Source organism: Nerophis ophidion, linkage group LG22, assembly GCF_033978795.1.
Source record: "Nerophis ophidion isolate RoL-2023_Sa linkage group LG22, RoL_Noph_v1.0, whole genome shotgun sequence".
Taxonomy (NCBI): domain Eukaryota; kingdom Metazoa; phylum Chordata; class Actinopteri; order Syngnathiformes; family Syngnathidae; genus Nerophis; species Nerophis ophidion.
In genome coordinates, this window is record NC_084632.1 from 43129187 (window position 1) to 43152069 (window position 22883).

Here is a 22883-nt window from a genome sequence, read left to right on the forward strand (position 1 = left end):
ATATGATATATAATATGTGTTGAGTGTCATCTGCTTTTTCCCCTGCTGTGTTGTTGTTGTATTATTATTTACCAAGTGTCATCATTGAATAAGCCATCATATTTATCATATGTGCATATTTATCATATGTGCATATTTATCATATAATAAATGAATGTGCCATGATATTTATGACTGGTGTTCATTATGTTGACCTCTCCTTTCTGTGTGTGAAAGTCATCAATGTCCACCCTAAAAGTGTGTCTGACCCCAGAAGGAGGAGGAGAAGCGGAGGCGGAGCAGGAAACATCAGCAAGCGGTGGAGCGGGCCCGCCAACACTACAACACCCGCCTGTTAGCCCAGCGAGGTCTGTCGCCATGGAAACGCCTGATGGAGCTCAGGCAGGCCAACTCCGAGGTAGACCCAGGTCTTCACTCTTCCTTCCTCTTTAAAGGCTTGATAGCTTGATTACTGTGGAATGAGACAATGTTTGGGGGAGAGGCGTCAACACATCACCTCCATGTGGCCACGCCCACCAGGCGGGAGTCGGGAAGGTGAAAGCAAAGTAGGAAACGGCAAGAACCAAATCTGGACCGTACCTGCCTACACACACACTGCTGCCACCTTGTCATGTGACCCTGACCCTGACCTCCTTCATCAGCGTGCACCCGCCCTCTTTTTCTCCGCCCTCCAGCTGGCGTGGACTCATCACACCGCCGCCCTCCTGAGGCGATGCGTGCTGGCGTGGATGCAAACAGCTGCAGACACACGGGCCCGGAAAGAAGCTGCCGCCCAACAACTCCATCAGAGGCTCCTGCTTCGGAGGAGCTTCACCTGCTGGAAGAAAGTCAGTCTGCACACACACACACACACACACACACACACACACACACACACACACACACACACACACACACACACACACACACACACACACGCACACACGCACACACACACACAGGTGCAGGTGTGACAACATTTAGCATGCACCTGTGCAGGTGTGACAACATTGAGCATGCACCTGTGCAGGTGTGACAACATTGAGCATGCACCTGTGCAGGTGTGACAACATTGAGCATGCACCTGTGCAGGTGTGACAACATTGAGCATGCACCTGTGCAGGTGTGACAACATTGAGCATGCACCTGTGCAGGTGTGACAACATTGAGCATGCACCTGTGCAGGTGTGACAACATTGAGCATGCACCTGTGCAGGTGTGACAACATTGAGCATGCACCTGTGCAGGTGAGACAACATTGAGCATGCACCTGTGCAGGTGTGACAACATTGAGCATGCACCTGTGCAGGTGTGACAACATTGAGCATGCACCTGTGCAGGTGAGACAACATTGAGCATGCACCTGTGCAGGTGTGACAACATTGAGCATGCACCTGTGCAGGTGTGACAACATTGAGCATGCACCTGTGCAGGTGAGACAACATTTAGCATGCACCTGTGCAGGTGTGACAACATTTAGCATGCACCTGTGCAGGTGTGACAACATTGAGCATGCACCTGTGCAGGTGTGACAACATTGAGCATGCACCTGTGCAGGTGTGACAACATTGAGCATGCACCTGTGCAGGTGTGACAACATTGAGCATGCACCTGTGCAGGTGTAACAACATTGAGCATGCACCTGTGCAGATGTAACAACATTGAGCATGCACCTGTGCAGGTGTGACAACATTGAGCATGCACCTGTGCAGGTGTGACAACATTGAGCATGCACCTGTGCAGGTGTGACAACATTGAGCATGCACCTGTGCAGGTGTGACAACATTGAGCATGCACCTGTGCAGGTGTGACAACATTTAGCATGCACCTGTGCAGGTGTGACAACATTGAGCATGCACCTGTGCAGGTGTGACAACATTTAGCATGCACACTTCTCCTCAGCTGCAGGACCAGCGCCTGCTGCAGGAGCAGAAGGCCGACTCGTTCCAGCGCGCCCACACTCTCAGGAGGTTCCTGCACGCCTTGATGGACCAGGTGGTCCAGGAGAAGTTGCTGGAGCAGGAACGTCAAGACATGGCCGAGGAGCACCACCACAGGTCTGCTCGCCCAACTTCTAACTCCAGAGTTAGAATACACCTTCAACTAGACTTTACCTCCAACTACATCAAGACTTTACAATCCACTTTACCTGTAACTTCATCTAGACTTTGGAATCAATCAATCAATCAATGTTTACTTATATAGCCCTAAATCACTAGTGTCTCAAACCACTACGACATCCTTGGTAGGCCCACATAAGGGCAAGGAATCCACGTTACCTGTAACTTCATCTAGACTTTAGAATCCATGTTACCTGTAACTTCATCTAGACTTTAGAATCCACGTTACCTGTAACTTAATCTAGACTTTAGAATCCACATTACCTGTAACTTCATCTAGACTTTAGAATCCACGTTACCTGTAACTTCATCGAGACTTTAGAATCCACATTACCTGTAACTTCGTCTGGGATTTAGAATCCACATTACCTCTAACTTCATCTGGACTTTAGATTCCATGTTGCCTGTAACTTCATCTAGACTTTAGAATCCATGTTACCTGTAACTTCATCTAGACTTTAGAATCCACATTACCTGTAACTTCATCTAGATTTTAGAATCCACAATACCTGTAACTTCATTTAGACTTTAGAATCCACATTACCTGTAACCTCATCTGGACTTTACCTCTAACTATATCAAGACTTTAGAATCCACATTACCTCTAACATCTGGACTTTAGAATCCATGTTACCTGTGACTTCATTAAGACATTAGAATCCAAATTACCTGTAATTTCATTAAGACCTTAGAATCCACAGTACCTGTAACTTCATCTAGACTTTAGAATCCACATTACCTGTAACTTTGTCTGGAATTTAGAATCCACGTTACCTCTAACTTCATCTAGACTTTAGAATCCATGTTGCCAGTAACTTCATCCAGACTTTAGAATCCCTGTTACCTGTAACATCATCTAGACTTTACAATCCACGTTACCTGTAATTTCATTAAGACCTTAGAATCCACAGTACCTGTAACTTCATCTAGACTTTAGAATCCACATTACCTGTAACTTTGTCTGGAATTTAGAATCCACATTACCTGTAACCTCATCTGGACTTTACCTCTAACTATATCAAGACTTTAGAATCCACATTACCTCTAACATCTGGACTTTAGAATCCACATTACCTCTAACATCTGGACTTTAGAATCCACATTACCTGTAACTTCATTAAGACATTAGAATCCACATTACCTGTAACTTCATCAAGACTTTAGAATCCATGTTGCCTCTAACTTCATCTAGCCTTTAGAATCCTTGTTACCTGTAACTTCATCTAGACTTTAGAATCCATGTTACCTTTAACTTCATCTAGACTTTAGAATCCATGTTACCTGTAACTTCATCTAGACTTTAGAATCCATGTTACCTGTAACTTCATCAAGACTTTAGACAATAGTTTGGCTGGCTTTCCGGATCAGTTTGTCAATCTGCTTGAAGTCCGTTCTGCTGGTGCTGCTCCCCCAACAAACCACAGCAAAGTACAGGGCACTGGCCTTAACAGACTGATAAAAGATCCCCAACAACTTGCTGCACACATTCAAGGACTTAGACTTCCTCAGGAATAAGTCTGCTCATGTCCTTCTTGTAAACAGCTTTGCTGTTGTCCTTCCAGTCCAGTCTGCTGTTTAGGTGGACTTGTACTGCTCCACTACTGCCAAAATGGACAGATGGATGGATTATTATTTTTATTATTATATATTATTACTATTATGATGTAGTTTCAACATTTGTTGGAGCTGCTCCAAATGCAGCTCCAATAAAGTTCACATTCCCAGGTGAAGCGCCTAAGTGGCCTAAGACTGTGGGTCTATTCCCTCCAGTCGGGCACCTGCCACTGCCCATGAACACTGGGCTCCTTGACCTGAAACCTCATTAGGTGCCAAAGGCTCCAAAATGATTTCTTACACCTCTCTTGTCTTTTTCCATCTGCCCGCCAACGTCAGAGCGGCGCAATGGCGAGCTTTCCAGGCCTGGAAGCGGCTCCCGCACGTGCAGCGCAAGGAGCGAGAGAGGGAGCAGCGGCGGGAGAGACTGGGCCGCAAAGTGATCGAGGTTCTGCCCGATTTCGGCTCTCGTCCTCAGTGACGGCTCCGTGGTGCCACACAAACGCCTCAGTGACATAACACATTATCACAAGGGACCACCAGCCAGGTCGGCCATGGACAGGAACCCCAGACCTCGGGCCCACCGGCAGGGCAAGCGGCAGGTCTTAGACAGAAGTGCCCGGCAGAGCACAAGGCACGGGAGAAGCAGAGACAGCCAGCCCCCAAGCCAACAACATGTTAGCCAGGAACGATCCGCCGGACAAAAACAAATTAAACTTGTTCAGACTCAAGAAGACGGAGCAAGTGGTCCGGAACTAACCAAGATAGTGAGGGAAATAACACTGTTTTTTTTTTTTAAACACAATACGACTAGCCCTGCGATGAGATGGCGACTTGTCCAGGGTGTACCCTGCCTTCCGCCCGATTGTAGCTGAGATAGGCGCCAGCGCCCCCCGCTACCCCAAAAGGGAATAAGCGGTAGAAAATGGATGGATGGACAATACAACTACAGCAGGTGACTTTTATTCCATGTGGACGACAGCAGCTCTGCTCTTGAATTACAACGCCCAACCTTCGGACTGTGCTTTGTCACCCTCCAGTGGCCATATTAGGAACTACAACAACAATAGCAGCTCTGCTCCTGAATTACGACGCCCAACCTTCGGACTGTGCTTTCTCACCCTCTAGTGGCCATATTAGGAGCTACAACAACAATACACATTCCAAGGAGTAAAATGTACGCCTGAAACAAAAACAAATGTATTTGTTTTTTTGCATGTTGCACCTAACACGCCCCAATTGGTGTATTTGTCCTCACAGTTGTGTTTATTTTTGTCATCCATGGCCAGGAAGATGTTTAAATACTGCAAAGGGGATTTTCAGTAAGTGTGTAACCATTATAATGGCCTCAGGACGGCACTACAATGGAACATCAGCACTTTGTTTGGAACCTCGCTTATCCTCATCAGTCAGTGTAGGTTGTAGTCATTAATATTCTCCCATTATAATGAATGGGAAATGAAAAAACAAAAAAAAACATTGATTTTTTTTAAACATTTTTTGGAAAAAAAACTTAAAAATCAGCTTTTGCCTTGAAAAACAGCTTTTACCTTGAAAATAAACTTTTAGCTGGAAAATTAGTTTTTGCCTTAAAAATCAGCTTTTACATTGAAAATGAGCTTTTACCTTGAAAATTAGCTTTTACATTGAAAATCAGCTTTTACCTTGAAAATGAGCTTTTACCTTGAAAATCAGTTTTTACTTTGAAAATCAGCTTTTGCCTTGAAAATCAGCGTTAACCTTGAAAATCTTCAAGAAGAGATCCCTGTTCATAGATCAGAGGTTCTTCAAAAATAGATCCTCGTTCATAGGTCAGAGGTTCTTCAAAAAATAGATCCCCATTCATTGATCAGAGGTTCTTCAAGAAGAGATCCTTGTTCATAGATCCGACGTTCTTTAGGAAGAGATCCTTGTTCATAGATCAGAGGTTCTTCAGGAAGAGACCCTCATTCATTGATCAGAGGTTCTTCAATTATAAATCCTTATTCATAGATCAGAGTTTCTTCAAGAAGAGATCCTCATTCATAGATCAGAGGTTCTTCAGGAAGAATGGTAAAAGGTTGTACTTGTACAGCGCTTTTCTACCCCCTTTTAAGGAGCCCAAAGCGCGTTGACAGTATTTCCACATTCACCCATTCACACACACATTCACACACTGATGGCGGGAGCTGCCATGCAAGGCGCTAACCAGGTACCCGGCAGGAGCAAGGGTGAAGTGTCTTGCTCAAGGACACAACAGACGTGAATAGGATGGTAGAAGGTTGGGATTGAACCAGTAACCCTCAGATTGCTGGCACGGCCACTCTACCAACTTTGCCGCACCGTCCCCAGGAAGAGACCCTCATTCATTGATCGGGGGTTCTTCAAAAATAAATCCTCCTTCATAGATCAGAGGTTCTTCAGGAAGAGACATTCATTAATCAGAGGTTCTTCAGAAAGAGACATTCATTGATCAGAGGTTCTTCAGGAAGAGACATTCATTGATCAGAGGCTCTTCAGGAAGAGACATTCATTGATCAGAGGTTCTTCAGGAAGAGACATTCATTGATCAGAGGTTCTTCAGGAAGAGACATTCATTGATCAGAGGCTCTTCAGGAAGAGACATTCATTGATCAGAGGCTCTTCAGGAAGAGACATTCATTGATCAGAGGTTCTTCAGGAAGAGACATTCATTGATCAGAGGTTCTTCAGGAAGAGACATTCATTGATCAGAGGCTCTTCAGGAAGAGACATTCATTGATCAGAGGTTCTTCAGGAAGAGACATTCATTGATCAGAGGCTCTTCAGGAAGAGACATTCATTGATCAGAGGTTCTTCAGGAAGAGACATTCATTGATTAGAGGTTCTTCAACCTCATTCATTGATCAGAGGTTCTTCAAAAAATAAATCCTCATTCATAGATCAGACGTTCTTCAAGAAGAGATCCTCGTTCATAGATCAGAGGTTCTTCAGATAGAGACCCTCATTCATTGATCAGAGGTTCTTCAAAAATAGATCCTCATTCATAGATCAGAGGTTCTTCAGGAAAAGACATTCATTGATCAGAGGTTCTTCAACCTCATTCATTGATCAGAGGTTCTTCAAAAAATAAATCCTCATTCATACATCGGAAGTTCTTCAAGAAGAGATCCTCGTTCATAGATCAGAGGTTCTTCAGGTAGAGACCCTCATTCATAGATCAGAGGTTCTTCCAGAATAAAGTTAAAGGACTACTGATAGTCACACACACACACACACAAGGTGTGGTGAAATTACCCTCTGCATTTGACCCATCCCCTTGTTGCTCATTCATAGATCAGAGGATCTTCAAGAATAGATCTTCATTCATAGATCAGAGGTTCTTCAAGAATAGATCTTCATTCATAGATCAGAGGTTCTTCAAGAAGAGACCCCTGGGGGATCACAGAGGTACTACTAGTTTGAGAGCTTGTTTTACAGTGAATTGCCAGCTTTGCCTTCCGGCTCAGCTCGTTCTTCACCACGACGGACCGACATAGGATCCTGCAGTACTGATCCACATCCACTATCCTTCCCTTGTGAACAAGACTCCGAGGTACTTGGACTTCTCCACTTGGGGAGACGGCACTCCACCCTTTCCCTGGCGACAAGCGCAGACTCAGAATTGGAGGTGCTGGTTTTTATCCCAGTCATTCAGCCATCCAGTGAGAGTCAAGATCCAGTTGAAGCTAGCAGGACCACATTATCTGCAAAAAGCAGAGACCTCATCCCGCAGCCACCAAACCGGATCTCTGACTGTCAACAGAACCGGGGACCAAAGAGTGCGTGAAGCTGGTTCCATATTTAGGATCCTATTTCAGGTCAACAAGTCGGCATTTTCATTTTCATTTTGGATGAGTTGGGAGATGGAATGTAGTCTTTACTTTCGTTTCGCTTCAAATGTCATCTGTCGGCTCGCAGGGAATTCAATACGTGCAAAACAAGTCCTGGTGTGTGTGTGTGTGTGTGTGTGTGTGTGTGTGTGTGTGTGTGTGTGTGTGTGCGTGTGTGTGTGTGTGTTTCACAGTTGCATATATTTGTGTGTAAGCCTGCAGTGCATACTTGCCAACCCTCCCCGATTTTCTGGGAGACTCCCGAAATTCAGCGCCTCTCCTGAAAACCTCCCGGGACAAATTTTCTCCTGAAATTCAAGCAGAGCTGGAGGCCACGCCCCCCCAACATTGAGTCAGACAAAGTTCAAACTGTTTTGTGTGCAATAAGTGAAGGTGTGACCTGGGAGGGATTATTACTACTTTCTTGGATTTCATTACTACTTTATTTGATTTTATTAGTACTTTATTTGATTTTAATAGTACTTCTTTTTGATTTTATTAGTACTTTATTTGATTTTATTAGTAGTTTGTTTTATTTTATTAGAAGTTTATTCGATTGTCATAGTAGTTTGTTTGATTTTATTGGTAATTTATTTTATTTCATTAGTAGTTTATTTGATTTATTACTATTTTGTTGTATTAGTAGTTCATCGGATTTCTCTATTGAACACGGCGGCCGAACTAACCCCTCTTCACGGTGGCAGAGGGGTTAGTGCGTCTGCCTCACAATACGAAGGTCCTGCAGTCCTCGGGATCTTTCTGTGTGGAGTTTGCATGTTCTCCCCGTGACTGCGTGGGTTCCCTCCGGGTACTCCGGCTTCCTCCCACTTCCAAAGACATGCACCTGGGGATAGGCCCCTCCCACCTCCAAAGACATGCACCTGGGGATAGGCCCCTCCCACCTCCAAAGACATGCACCTGGGGATAGGCCCCTCCCACTTCCAAAGACATGCACCTGGGGATAGGTTGATTGGCAACACTAAATGGTCCCTAGTGTTTGAATGTTGTCCGTCTATCTGTGTTGGCCCTGTGATGAGATGGCGACTTGTCCAGGGTGTTCCCCGACTTCCGCCCGATTGTAGCTGGGATAGGCGCCAGCGCCCCCCGCCACCCCAAAAGGGAATAAGCGGTAGAAAATGGATGGATAGTAGTTCATCTGATTTTATTAGTAGTTTGTTGTACTGTATTAGTAGTTTATTTTATTTTATTAGTACTTTATTTGATTTTAATAGTATTTTATTTGATTTTATTAGTAGTTTGTTGTATTGTATTAGTAGGTTATTTGATTTTATTAGTACTTTATTTGATTTTAATAGTATTTTATTTGATTTTATTAGTAGTTTGTTTTATATTATTAGTAGTTTATTTGATTGTTTAGTAGTTTATTTGATTTTATTAGTAGTTTATTCATATCATTGGTAGTTTATTTGATTTAATTACTAGTTTATTATATTTTATCAGTAGTTCACTTGAATTTATTAGTAGTTTATTGTATTGTATTAGTAGTTTATTTGATTTTATTAGTACTTTGTTTGATTCTATTAGTAGTTTATTTGATTGTATTTGCAGTTTATTTGCTTTTATTTGTTGTTTATTTCAGTTGATTAGTAGTTTGTTGGATTTTATTAGTGATTTATTAGATTGTATGTGTAGCTTATTAGATTTTATTTGTAGTTTATCGGTTTGTATTCGTAGTTTATTGGATTTTATTAGTAGTTTATTAGATTGTATTAGTAGTCTATTAGATTTTATTAGTGGTTTATTTGATTGTATTAGTCGTTTATTAGATTTTTTTGTAGTTTCTTTGATTTCATTATTTGTTTGTTTTATTTAATTACTAGTTCATTTAATTGTATTAGTACTTCATTTGATTTTATTAGTAGTTTATTTGATTTTATTTGTAGTTTTTTTTTATATATTTGTAGTTTATTGGATTTTATTAGTGCTTTATTGGACTTCGTTAGTAGTTTATTCGATTGTATTCATAGTTTATTGGATTGTATTAGTAGCTTATTGGATTTTATTGGTAGTTTATTAGACTTTATTAGTAGTTTATTTTTATTTCATGAGTAGTTTGCTTGTTTGATTTTGTTGGAAGTTGATTTGATTGTATTATTAGTTTCTTTTATTGGTAGTTTGTTTGATTTTATTGGTAGTTTATTCGATTCTATTGGTAGTTTGTTTGATTTAATTAGTAGTTTTTTTATTCAATTAGTAGTTTATTGGATGTTATAAGTAGTCACCTAGTGTGTGTGTGTGTGTGTGTGTGTGTGTGCGTGTGTGAGAGAAAGAGAGAGAAAATCATTGGCACTTTAACTTTTAACTTTAGTTTGTTTGATTTTATTAGTAGTTTATTGGATTTTATCAGTAGTCTGATTTTATTAGTAGTTTGAATTTGTTTGATTTTATCTGTAGTTTTTTTTTTTTTTTAATTAGTAGCTTATTTGATTTTATGAATACTTTTTGGGGATTAGTAGTTTATTTGATTTTAATCAGTAATTTATTTTATTGGTAGTTCATTGTATGTTATTAGTTGTTTATTTTATTAGTTGTTTTATTTGTTTTAATTAGTAGTTTATTTTATTGTATCAGTAGTTTATTGTCTTGTGTTAGTTGCATGAAGAGGATCAGCTCAGTGTTGATGTTGTGTGAGTGAAGAAGAAGAAGTCCAAAGCCAACACAGACTTTGTTCCTGGGAGTTCTGCCCAGCAGGTCAGTGAAGATCAGGTCCAAAGCCAACACAGACTTTGGAAACAAACACGGCTCACTAAACTAATCAAGCTGCTCCAAAGGTCAAAGGTCAACATGCTCCAACGTGCCAACCTAGACTTTGTGTTGCAGAAGGTTTGTGTAATGGAGAGATGGAACTTTCTGGAAGTCAGCAGGAGGATTCTTCTCAACTTCACCTTCTTCTCTTTTTCTTGTCGCTTTGCAAGGCTGGCATGTACACTTATAGGGAGGTGGCACTCTTCTCCATGCAGGGGAGGTGGCACTCTTCTCCATGCAGGGGAGGTGGCACTCTTCTCCATGTAGGGGAGGTGGCACTCTTCTCCATGCAGGGGAGGTGGCACTCTTCTCCATGTATGGGAGGTGGCACTCTTCTCCATGTAGGGGAGGTGGCACTCTTCTCCATGTAGGGGAGGTGGCACTCTTCTCCATGCAGGGGAGGTGGCACTCTTCTCCATGCAGGGGAGGTGGCACTCTTCTCCATGTAGGGGAGGTGGCACTCTTCTCCATGCAGGGGAGGTGGCACTCTTCTCCATGTAGGGGAGGTGGCACTCTTCTCCATGCAGGGGAGGTGGCACTCTTCTCCATGTAGGGGAGGTGGCACTCTTCTCCATGCAGGGGAGGTGGCACTCTTCTCCATGCAGGGGAGGTGGCACTCTTCACCATGTAGGGGAGGTGGCACTCTTCTCCATGTAGGGGAGGTGGCACTCTTCTCCATGTAGGGGAGGTGGCACTCTTCTCCATGCAGGGGAGGTGGCACTCTTCTCCATGTAGGGGAGGTGGCACTCTTCTCCATGCAGGGGAGGTGGCACTCTTCTCCATGTATGGGAGGTGGCACTCTTCTCCATGCAGGGGAGGTGGCACTCTTCTCCATGTAGGGGAGGTGGCACTCTTCTCCATGTAGGGGAGGTGGCACTCTTCTCCATGTATGGGAGGTGGCACTCTTCTCCATGTATGGGAGGTGGCACTCTTCTCCATGCAGGGGAGGTGGCACTCTTCTCCATGCAGGGGAGGTGGCACTCTTCTCCATGCATTCTCCTGCCAAAAACCAATGTACAAAAGTACTTTTTAAAAACATAATAATAATAATAGTACAATTGATTTAAATAGATAGAAATAAAGAGCATCTCTTTAAAAGTGTTCTATGATTTGTCGCCGCCTCCACTTGAAATGCCCTGATGTTGGCCACGCCTACCAAGAGAGGTGGCCAATTAAAAAGGACCCCGAGCCCCCACGGCGCCGTAGCCCCGCCCACAGTGCCTGCCACTGACAACCGTGAACGTGTCGGCCTGGCGACTTTTTGTTTTGGCGCTTTGGGGACTTTTATTTGGCACTTTGGGGACTTTTATTTGGCGCTTTGGAGACTTTTATTTGGCGCTTTGGCAGAAGTATCCTGGCAGTCATGACGGAAAGCGACTTTGAGAAGACGCTCGCTCTGATTGGCGGCAGGAATGGGATTTATCTGGTGAGTGACGTCATCCCAGGCCGGGCGGAAGCGGGCGAGAAGGACGAGGAAGTCCTGCAGGAGTTCATCAGCGGGTTGTTCCCGGGAGTAAAGTGTCTCGCCGTGGCCGACGGGCGGCACCCTTGCGCCGCTAACAGCGGCAGCGACAGTCGGAAAGATGAGCCCGGGGATGTGGGAGCTAAGAGGCGGGGAAAGACGGCTCGGAAACGGACGAGCAGCTCCAGCCTGAGCAGGACCATCGACTCCCCGACGATCGTCTTCCTTTTCCGGCAGTCGTTCATCAGCTGTGACCGGAAGCAGGTGCGCCTGAAGGAGATCCTCAAGGATGTCCGCGCGCGCACCAAAGGAGCCGGGAGCGCATTGCCGGCTCTCATCGGCTTAGTGCGCACCGGGGCGCCGAGCGCAGAGACCCACAAGTGCGTGGAGCTCCTGGACTTGCTCCTCCGCCGCGTCTTCCGCCAACACGCACCCGAGACTATCTGGGCCGGCTCCTTCGTCCCCAGCGCGCCCAGCAGCCTGATCCTCATCAAGAGCCGCTTCTGCGCAGTCGTCCGCGCTTCTCCCGCGGCAGGTGCGAGCCGCTCCCGCTCCTAGGAGCTGGTCCTCGGGGCTGCTCTTTATTGCATTTTATTAGTACTTTATTTCATTGTATTGATATTGTATTTGATTTTAATAGTTTGTTAGATTTTTTTTTAGAAGTTTATTGGATTTTATTCATAGTTTTGATTTTGTTAGTTGTTTTTTGATTGTATTAGTAGTTTATTGGATTTCATTAGTAGTTTATTGGATTTTATTAGTAGTTTGTTTGATTTTTATTAGTACTTTATTGGATTGTGTTCATAGTTTATTTGATTGCATTAGTAGTTTATTGGAATTAATTGGCAGTTTATTGGATTTTATTAGTAGTTTGTTTTATTTTTTGTAGTTTATTGGATTTTATTAGTTTATTTCATTCATTTAGTAGTTTATCTGATTTTATTAGTAGTTTATTGGATTTTTTTGTAATTTATTGGATTGTATTAGTTGGATTTTTTCAGTAGTTTATCTGATTTTATTAGTAGTTTGTTTGATTTTATTAGTTGTTTATTTGATTGTATTGGTAGTTTTTTGGATTTCATTAGTAGTTTATTGGATTTTATCAGTAGTTTGTTTGATTTTTATTTGTACTTTATTGGATTGTATTCATAGTTTATTTGATTGCATTAGTAGTTTATTGGAATTAATTTGTAGTTTATTGGATTTTATTAGTAGTTTGTTTTATTTTATTGTAGTTAATTAGATTTTATTAGTTTATTCAATTCATTTATTAGTTTATCTGATTTTATTAGTAGTTTATTGGATTTTTTTGTAATTTATTGGATTGTTTTAGTTGGATTTTTTCAGTAGTTTATCTGATTTTATTAGTAGTTTGTTTGATTTTATTAGTTGTTTATTTGATTGCATTAGTAGTTTTTTGGATTTCATTAGTAGTTTATTGTATTTTATTAGTAGTTTGTTTGATTTCATGAGTAGTTTATTGGATTTTATTAGTACTCTATTTAATGTATTAGTAGTTTATTGGTTTTTATTAGAACATGTATTGGATTTTTTTAGTAGTTTACCAGATACTTTTAGTACTTTATTAGATTTTATTTGTAGTTTGTTAGATTCTTTGTAGTTTTATTTTGTTTGTAGTTTATTTGATTTTTATTAGTAGTTTGTTTTTATTGTTTAAGAAGTTTGTTTGATTTTATTAGTAGTTTGTTTGGTTTTATTATTAGTTTGATTGTTTTAGTAGTTTATTGGATTTTATTCATAATTTAGATTTTATTAGTTGTTTATTTGATTGTATTAGTAGTTTATTGGATTTTATTAGTAGTTTGTTTGATTTTTACTAGTAGTTTATTGGATTGTATTCATAGTTTATTTGATTGTATTAGTAGTTAATTGGAATTAATTTGTAGTCTATTGGATTTTATTAGTAGTTTGTTTGATTTTTTTGTAGTTTATTGGATTTTATTAGTAGTTTATTGGATTTTATTAGTTTATTTAATTCATTTAGTAGTTCATCTGATTTGATTAGTAGTTTATGGGATTTTGTAGTAATTTATTGGATTGTGTTAGTTGGATTTTTTTAGTAGTTTATCTGATTTTTTTAGTAGTTTGTTTAATGTTATTAGTTGTTTATTTGATTGTATTAGTAGTTTTGGGGATATCATTAGTAGTTTATTGTATTTTATTAGTGGTTTGTTTGATTTTATTAGTAGTTTATTTAATTTATTTGTAGTTTATTTAATTTATTTGTAGTTTATTTGATTTTTTAGTAGTTTATCTGTATTTATTAGTAGTTTATTTGATTTTATTAGTAGTTTGTTTGATTGTGTTAGTAGTTTGTTTGATTCTATTACTAGTTTATTGGATATTATTACTAATTAATTGGATATTATTAGTAATTTATTTGATTTTAGGAGCTCGTCCTCTAAACACTTAAGTTAAGATCTTTAACATTGCACACAGATCTTTGGTGAGACGTCTTGAGCTGCTGGCCCGCAGTGAAGGAGTTGCTAATTAGTGTGTGATTAGGAGAAAGGAGGTCAGTGGATGACCTTCACAAGACAAAAGCTCAGTTTTATCCTGACTGCCTGACAAAAGGAGCATTCATGAAACAAGAAAGCACTCGTGATTAGCTGCCAACTTCTTTCAAACTCGTGATTAGCTGCCAACTTGTTTCAAACTCGTGATTAGCTGCCAACTTGTTTCAAACTTGTGATTAGCTGCCAACTGGTTTCAAACTCGTGATTAGCTGCCAACTTGTTTCAAACTCGTGATTAGCTGCCAACTTGTTTCAAACTTGTGATTAGCTGCCAACTGGTTTCAAACTCGGGATTAGCTGCCAACTTCTTTCAAACCCGTGGTTAGCTGCCAACTTGTTTCAAACTTTGGAATAGCTGCCAACTGCTTTCAAACTCGGGATTAGCTGCCAACTTGTTTCAAACTCGTGATTAGCTGCCAACTTGTTTCAAACTCGTGATTAGCTGCCAACTTGTTTCAAACTCGTGATTAGCTGCCAACTTGTTTCAAACTCGTGATTAGCTGCCAACTTGTTTCAAACTCGTCATTAGCTGCCAACTTGTTTCAAACTCGTGATTAGCTGCCAACTTGTTTCAAACTCGTGATTAGCTGCCAACTTGTTTCAAACTCGTGATTAGCTGCCAACTTGTTTCAAACTCGTGATTAGCTGCCAACTGGTTTCAAACTCGTGATTAGCTGCCAACTTGTTTCAAACTCGTGATTAGCTGCCAACTTGTTTCAAACTCGTGATTAGCTGCCAACTTGTTTCAAACTCGTGATTAGCTGCCAACTGGTTTCACACTCGCGATTAGCTGCCAACTGGTTTCAAAATCGTGATTAGCTGCCAACTTGTTTCAAACTCGTGATTAGCTGCCAACTTGTTTCAAACTCGTGATTAGCTGCCAACTGGTTTCACACTCGTGATTAGCTGCCAACTTGTTTCAAACTCTGGATTAGCTGCCAACTGGTTTCACACTCGTGATTAGCTGCCAACTGGTTTCAAACTCGTGATTAGCTGCCAACTTCTTTCACACTCGTGATTAGCTGCCAACTTGTTTCAAACTCGTGATTAGCTGCCAACTTCTTTCAAACTCGTGATTAGCTGCAAAATGGTTTCACACTCGTGGTTAGCTGCCAACTGGTTTCAAAATCATGATTAGCTGCCAACTTGTTTCAAACTTTGGATCAGCTGCCAACTTGTTTCAAACTCGTGATTAGCTGCCAACTGGTTTCAAACTCGTGATTAGCTGCCAACTTGTTTTAAACTCGTGATTAGCTGCCAACTTGTTTCAAACTCGTGATTAGCTGCCAACTTCTTTCAAACTCGTGATTAGCTGCCAACTTCTTTCAAACTTTGGATTAGCTGCCAACTTGTTTCAAACTCGTGATTAGCTGCCAACTTGTTTCAAACTCGTGATTAGCTGCCAACTGGTTTCAAACTCGTGATTAGCTGCCAACTTGTTTCAAACTCGTGATTAGCTGCCAACTTGTTTCAAACTCGTGATTAGCTGCCAACTGGTTTCAAACTCGTGATTAGCTGCCAACTTGTTTCAAACTCGTGATTAGCTGCCAACTTGTTTCAAACTCGTGATTAGCTGCCAACTTGTTTCAAACTCGTGATTAGCTGCCAACTGGTTTCACACTCGCGATTAGCTGCCAACTGGTTTCAAAATCGTGATTAGCTGCCAACTTGTTTCAAACTCGTGATTAGCTGCCAACTTGTTTCAAACTCGTGATTAGCTGCCAACTGGTTTCACACTCGTGATTAGCTGCCAACTTGTTTCAAACTCTGGATTAGCTGCCAACTGGTTTCACACTCGTGATTAGCTGCCAACTGGTTTCAAACTCGTGATTAGCTGCCAACTTCTTTCACACTCGTGATTAGCTGCCAACTTGTTTCAAACTCGTGATTAGCTGCCAACTTCTTTCAAACTCGTGATTAGCTGCAAAATGGTTTCACACTCGTGGTTAGCTGCCAACTGGTTTCAAAATCATGATTAGCTGCCAACTTGTTTCAAACTTTGGATCAGCTGCCAACTTGTTTCAAACTCGTGATTAGCTGCCAACTGGTTTCAAACTCGTGATTAGCTGCCAACTTGTTTTAAACTCGTGATTAGCTGCCAACTTGTTTCAAACTCGTGATTAGCTGCCAACTTCTTTCAAACTCGTGATTAGCTGCCAACTTCTTTCAAACTTTGGATTAGCTGCCAACTTCTTTCAAACTCGTGATTAGCTGCCAACTTGTTTCAAACTCGTGATTAGCTGCCAACTGGTTTCAAACTCGTGATTAGCTGCCAACTTGTTTCAAACTCGTGATTAGCTGCCAACTTGTTTCAAACTCGTGATTAGCTGCCAACTGGTTTCAAACTCGTGATTAGCTGCCAACTTGTTTCAAACTCGTGATTAGCTGCCAACTTGTTTCAAACTCGTGATCAGCTGCCAACTTGTTTCAAACTCGTGATTAGCTGCCAACTGGTTTCAAACTCGTGATTAGCTGCCAACTTGTTTCAAACTCGTGATTAGCTGCCAACTTGTTTCAAACTCGTGATTAGCTGCCAACTTGTTTCAAACTCTGGATTAGCTCCCAACTCCTTTTCTTGCCTTCCAGATTTCTCCAGCAGGAGCAGGAACCCACTTCTACAACCCTTCCTGTGTTGGTTCAGGCCCAGTGGAGGAGCACACAACACGTCTTCAAGCAGCACGCAGAGAGGTTAGCCATGACTAGTCCCAATGACTTCAACTCAACAACCACTTGCACACACACACACACACACACACACACACACACACACACACACACACACACACACACACACGCACACACGTTTAGCATCAATTCCAGCCTCAAGTCTTTTTGAACATGATGCGCAGCTTTCTTAATAATAATAATAATAGATTTTATTTGTAAAAGCACTTTGGATTGAACAAACAACCTCAAAGTGCTACAGTGCATTTAAAAAAAACAAAAACAATGCCAGAACAAATAGCTGCCCTCAACGAGTACGATAAAGAGTACAATAAAATAAAATCTAGAAACAGCCTAAAAGCTAGAACGAGCACGGATACATCTAACAAAAGTTTTTTTTAAGGCTTTTTTTAAAAGGCTTCAAGTCTGTGGTACCCTCAGGTGGTCAGGGAGAGTGTTCCACAGACTTGGAGCGGTGGAGCCGAATGGCCGTCCTCAGAGGTTGGAGGACATTAGGCACTGATAAGTTAATAAGTAGACTTTGTATTCAATCCTGAGTGGAACAGGAAGCCAGTGAAGGGATTTGAGAACCAGTGTGATGTGGTCCTATTTTTGCACTCTCATCAGGATCCTAGCAGCACTATTTTCTATGTACTGCAGCTTCTAGGGACGGCGTGGCGCAGTGGATATAGTGGCCGTGCGCAACCCGAGGGTCCCTGGTTCAATCCCCACCTAGTACCAACACACTTCACCCTTGCTCCTGATGGGTGCTGGTTAGCGCCTTGCATGGCAGCTCCCTCCATCAGTGTGTGAATGTGTGTGTGAATGGGTGAATGTGGAAGTAGTGTCAAAGTGCTTTGAGTACCTTGAAGGTAGAAAAGCGCTTTACAAGTACAACCCATTTATCATGACAGGAAGTGAGTTGCAGGAGTCTAGCCTGCTGTCAGGTTCAAACCCTGATGACATTTATTAAACAGACAAAGAAGCAAGGAATTAAAAAGAGACAGAATTCAATTTAGCTCAGTTGAGGAGAAACGCGTAGACCTGTAACTTTGTACAGTCTACCACTACACTCTGAGGAAAGACTGTATGCCTCCTCTTTTATTTGGACTTTCCCTGATCACATGGCAACAGCTGATTCTAAAGGAATGGGGGTCGTAAACTGCTGTCGCCCTCGGTCACAAAACAGTTCAAAGAAAAGGTGCCTGGAGGGCGGTTCAGGTCCTGCTTCCTCTCCGCTTTGTAGATCTGAGGTCAAGACGAAATCTACCAGTGGATTACATTACATCAAAGAAACCGACACCTTCACGTCGCTTCCCATTCTACACAGTGGACTTTTACAAGCCTTTTGATTGGCAAGATCAAAGACAGCTTTTGTCATTGAAACACCAAGTTTTGTGATAACTTAGATACAATTATTCTGACTCCTCCTTTGGGCACTTTCTCTCCTTCCCCTCTCAAGTTCCATCAGGTTGGATGGCAAGTGTTGCTTTTCATCCAGCATGTCTCAAGTGTTACTCTTCATCCAGCATGTCTCAAGTGTTGCTTTTCATCCAGCATGTCTCAAGTGTTGCTTTTCATCCAGCATGTCTCAAGTGTTGCTCTTCATCCAGCATGTCTCAAGTGTTGCTCTTCATCCAGCATGTCTCAAGTGTTGCTCTTCATCCAGCATGTCTCAAGTGTTGCTCTTCATCCAGCATGTCTCCGTACTTTGCTGCACAATCACTAATTGATCTTTTTTCTCACACAGTTAGTGAACAAAGTGTTTATGTTCGTAGTTATTTCCCATATTTCCACACAATAAATCCAACATGCTAACATTAGTGAGCAGAAGAGAATATGAAAGGATTTTCTTCTCTCCGCGTGTTCTGCTTTATTCATTATAGAAATATTTCTTGCTACTTTTGTTGTATATTTGATGTGATATTTCCAGTTCATTAGATCATATATTATTACACCAACAAAGTGATTTATTTTGCTCTTTCAAAGTCTAGTCCGTCTATTTGTATTTGTGTCCGACTTCCCCTTTTTCTGCTTGCAAATATGATTACCTTACTTCCTTGAATTGCCGCCGGATATATTGACCTTTTTCCCGTCTTTTACGTGGCGTTCTTGTTCTGTAACCCTGTACACTGTTCTTTTGTCTAATCTTGAACAGGTTTGTGCTGAAAAAAAAGTTCCGTTGTCCTTGTTGCAATGACAATAAAGACCTACCTGCCTACCTACCTACCATATATGGTATGCGCCTGCCTTGAATTACTGCCGGGTCCAAATCACTTCGCAAAATAATTAGCGCATGCTTAGTATCAAACTCGTCACGTCACGAGTGACACTTCACCTGTCATCATTTTCAAAATGGAGGAGGCTGATTTCAATCATTTGAAATCGCATAAAGGGAAGAAGATTAAGAGCTATTCAGTTGGATTTAAGGTCCAAGCTATTGAATATGCTAAAAAGAACAGTGAGCAGCTATGTTTTATTAATATACCGTAGCTGCGTGTGTCAAATATGAGTCATTAAATGACTCCCGCCTCCTGGCGGTAGAGGGCGCTAGTGATCCTTCTTGCGACGACTCGGCTGCAGAAGAAGTGACAACAAGCTTGCACTTTTAACATGGAGGATTACATATCTAAAATAAAACAATTTTCTAAATTGGACTTTCAATGGAAGCAGGAGGTAATAAAGGAAGATCTCCATCGAGACAGAGAGACTTTTAAAACTGAAGAAAGATAAGGAAGACTTCTATAAACAAGTTATCGATGCTTTTGATCAGAAGGAGCTGGCATGGACTTCATTTATAAGTAAAGGTAAGACAATAATAACCTTTTTTTTTATTAAATGTTCTTTTCATGATGGTATCCTTACATCACACTCAAATTTTTAAGCGCAGGCCTAAATTTACCGCATGCCTTTGGTAAGCGCTGGAGTGAGAAGAGGTTTTAAATTAATTAGCGCCCCGGCGGCAATTCAAGGAAATACGGTACATACAGGTTTGGTCCCAGTATTGATCCCTGAGGTACACCACATGGTATATTTAGCGTTGTTCACCGAGCTTCGCTTATTGTTTCCTGTTGGTTAAATAACTTCCAACCCAGTTCGAGACCCGCCCTCTGATGTCATTCTGCATTAATGTGTTCATTAATTAAATGCTTTAATGAATGAATGTTTACTCCTTTGCATTGCTGATTTCGTCATTTATTTTGATTGATGTTGAAATGTTAGTTCTGTATCCGTGTTCCTTCTCCACTTTTGTTTGTGATCATTTTTAACAGATTTGGAATAATGTGGAAGTAAAGAAGCAGGTTGTTTGTTTGTACGAACCTGTTTCCATATGAGTTGGGAAATTAGATGTAAATATAAACAGAATACAATGATTTGCAAATCCTTTTCAAGCCATATTCAGTTGAATATGCTACAAAGACAACATATTTGATGTTCAAACTCATGAACTTTATTTTTCTGGGCAATTAGGCCCTTTCCCCAAAGTAGTTGGGAAAGGGCATGTTCACCACTGTGTTACATCACCTTTTCTTTTAACAAAACTCAACAAACATTTGGGAACTGAGGAAACTAATTGTTGAAGCTTTGAAAGTGGAATTCTTTCCCATTCTTGTTTTATGTAGAGCTTCAGTCCTTCAACAGTCCGGGGTCTCCGCTGTCCTATTTTACGCTTCATAATGCGCCACACCTTTTCCATGGGAGACAGGTCTGGACTGCAGGTGGGCCAGGAAAGTACCCGCACTCTTTTACTACAAAGCCACGCTGTTGTCAGACTTGTTTTGCTGAAATAAGCAGGGGCGTCCATGATAACATTGCTTGGATGACAACATATGTTGTTCCAAAACCTGTATGGACCTTTCAGCATTAATGGTGCCTTCACAGATGTGTAAGTTACCCATGCCTTGGGCACTAATGCACCCCCATACTATCACACATGCTGGCTTTTACACTTTGCGCCTAGAACGATCTGAATGGTTATTTTCCTCTTTGTTCTGGAGGACACCACGTCCTCTGTTTCCAAATATCATTTGAAATGTGGACTCGTCAGACCACAGAACGCCTTTCCACTTTGCATCAGTCCATCTTAGATGATCTCGGGCCCAGCCAAGCCGGCGGGATTTCAGGGTGTTGTTGATAAATGGGTTTGGCTTTGCATAGTAGAGTTTTAACTTGCACTTACAGATGTAGCGACCAACTGTAGTTACTGACAGTGGTTTTATGAAGTGTTCCTGAGCCCATGTGGTGATATCCTTTACACACTGATGTCGGTTTTTGATGCAGTACCGCCTGAGGGAACAAAGGTCCGTAATATCATCGCTTACATGCAGTGATTTCTCCAGATTCTCTGAACCTTTTGATGATTTTACGGACCGTAGATGGTAAAATCCCTAAATTCCTTGCAATAGCTGGTTGAGAAATGTTGTTCTAAAACTGTTCGACTATTTGCTTACAAATTGGTGACCCTCACCCCATCCTTGTTTGTGAATTACTTTGCATTTCATGGAAGCTGTTTTTATACCCAATCATGGCACCCACCTGTTCCCAATTAGCCTGCACACCTGTGGGATGTTCCAAATAAGTGTTTGATGAGCATTTCTCAACTTTCTCTGTATTTATTGCCACCTTTCCCAACTTTTTGTCACCTGTTGCTGGCATCAAATTCTAAAGTTAATGATTGTTTGCACAAAAAAAAAAGTTTATGAGTTTGAACATCAAATATGTTGTCTTTGTAGCATATTCAACTGAATATGGCTTGAAAATGATTTGCAAATCATTGTATTCTGTTTATATTTACATCTAACACAATTTCCCAACTCATATGGAAACAGGGTTTGTAATATCTAGTGTGGGTTAGGAGTATGTCCACATCCACAGTCATTTGTCCACATAGTCAGCCAGTCCGACGGGTTCAACTGTGGTGTTTAAGGACTGCAGTAAAAATGTAGTCTGAAGCGTCATCCCATCAATCACAGCTTTCAACTCCATTTGTTTCAGGCAACGGTGGCAACGTGGAGGAAAGCATTCCTTTGAAAAATAATTCCACGGCCGCTGGGCCGAATGAGGAATCTGCTGGATGAGGTCCCTGATGTCACGAGACTCAGGCCCCAACGCTGTGGACAATAACGTTTTTGACATTGTAGGGAAGTTCTGCTTCCAAATACAGCACAAGATATGCTTTTTTATGACATTTAGTGTCACTTTGCGGGTAAATAAAGTACAATTTGGTAGCGCCAAGGACTTCATTCTTTGTTATGAAATTGTTGTACTTGATTTGATCACCAATTGAGTCAAAATACTGTAACGTATGCCTCTGAAGTATTTAATTTGATTAATATGCCCTCCAAAAACAATATCGACCGGCGGTTACAGGCCTTTTTTCATTAAAAACAATATGTGAATATGTGAGGAGCCATCAACATGTGACGTCATCGTCTGCGACTTCCGGTAGAGGCAGGGCTTTTCTGTTAGCACCGAAAGTTGCGAACTTTATCGTGGATGTTCTCTACTAAATCCTTTCAGCAAAAATATGGCAATATCACGACATGATCAAGTATGACACATAGAATGGACCTGCTATCCCGTTTAAATAAGAAAATATAATTTCAGTAGGCCTTTAACGTTGTTCCCAACTACAATTATTAAAAAGTATTTTACTTTCAAGCATTTTAAGGGGGTCAAATTACAGATCAAAGAGGCAAAAATGGCATTTTTTAGGAAAATTTGCGCAGGGTTTTTTTTGAAGGCGTGTAAGATCCAAACCGGAGAACTTATCAAAACTCTTTCAATAACTTTTAATCAGAAGGGTTCAAAGTCTCTCCTGTGCGAGTTTGAAGCCGAAACGACAAACGGCCTCAGAGGAGATAAAGTTTGAAAAAAGGTGACGGGTGTTTACAAAACTTTTATTTTGCAGGGGTAATTTTTAACTTCCTGTCGATTTTTGCTGCAGGATGTCTAATATTAAATTGTAGGTC

The 22883-nt window shown here is 41.2% G+C and overlaps 3 protein-coding genes across 3 annotated transcripts in view; 2 read left to right on the plus strand and 1 right to left on the minus strand.

Moving 5' to 3' along the window:
• ccdc191 (coiled-coil domain containing 191) overlaps positions 1–4447 on the plus strand; it is a 30273-nt gene extending 25826 nt beyond the window's left edge. The window contains exons 15-18 of the mRNA XM_061883904.1: positions 254–397; positions 675–827; positions 1882–2036; positions 3993–4447. Coding sequence (XP_061739888.1) covers positions 254–397; positions 675–827; positions 1882–2036; positions 3993–4134 — 594 coding nt within the window. The 3' untranslated portion in view covers positions 4135–4447. The remainder of the gene's footprint in view (positions 1–253; positions 398–674; positions 828–1881; positions 2037–3992) is intronic.
• Positions 4448–10433: 5986 nt separating this feature from the next.
• LOC133540676 (uncharacterized) lies at positions 10434–11240 on the minus strand. Its single transcript, XM_061883492.1, has one exon. It carries the CDS (start codon positions 11238–11240, stop codon positions 10434–10436), a length of 807 nt encoding a protein of 268 aa, XP_061739476.1.
• Positions 11241–11440: 200 nt separating this feature from the next.
• On the plus strand, positions 11441–22146 carry LOC133540893 (uncharacterized protein C2orf72). Its single transcript, XM_061883907.1, has 3 exons — positions 11441–12246; positions 16834–16935; positions 21907–22146. Exons 1-3 carry the CDS (start codon positions 11613–11615, stop codon positions 21987–21989), a joined length of 819 nt encoding a protein of 272 aa, XP_061739891.1. The 5' UTR covers positions 11441–11612; the 3' UTR covers positions 21990–22146.
• The last annotated feature ends 737 nt before the right edge of the window (positions 22147–22883 follow it).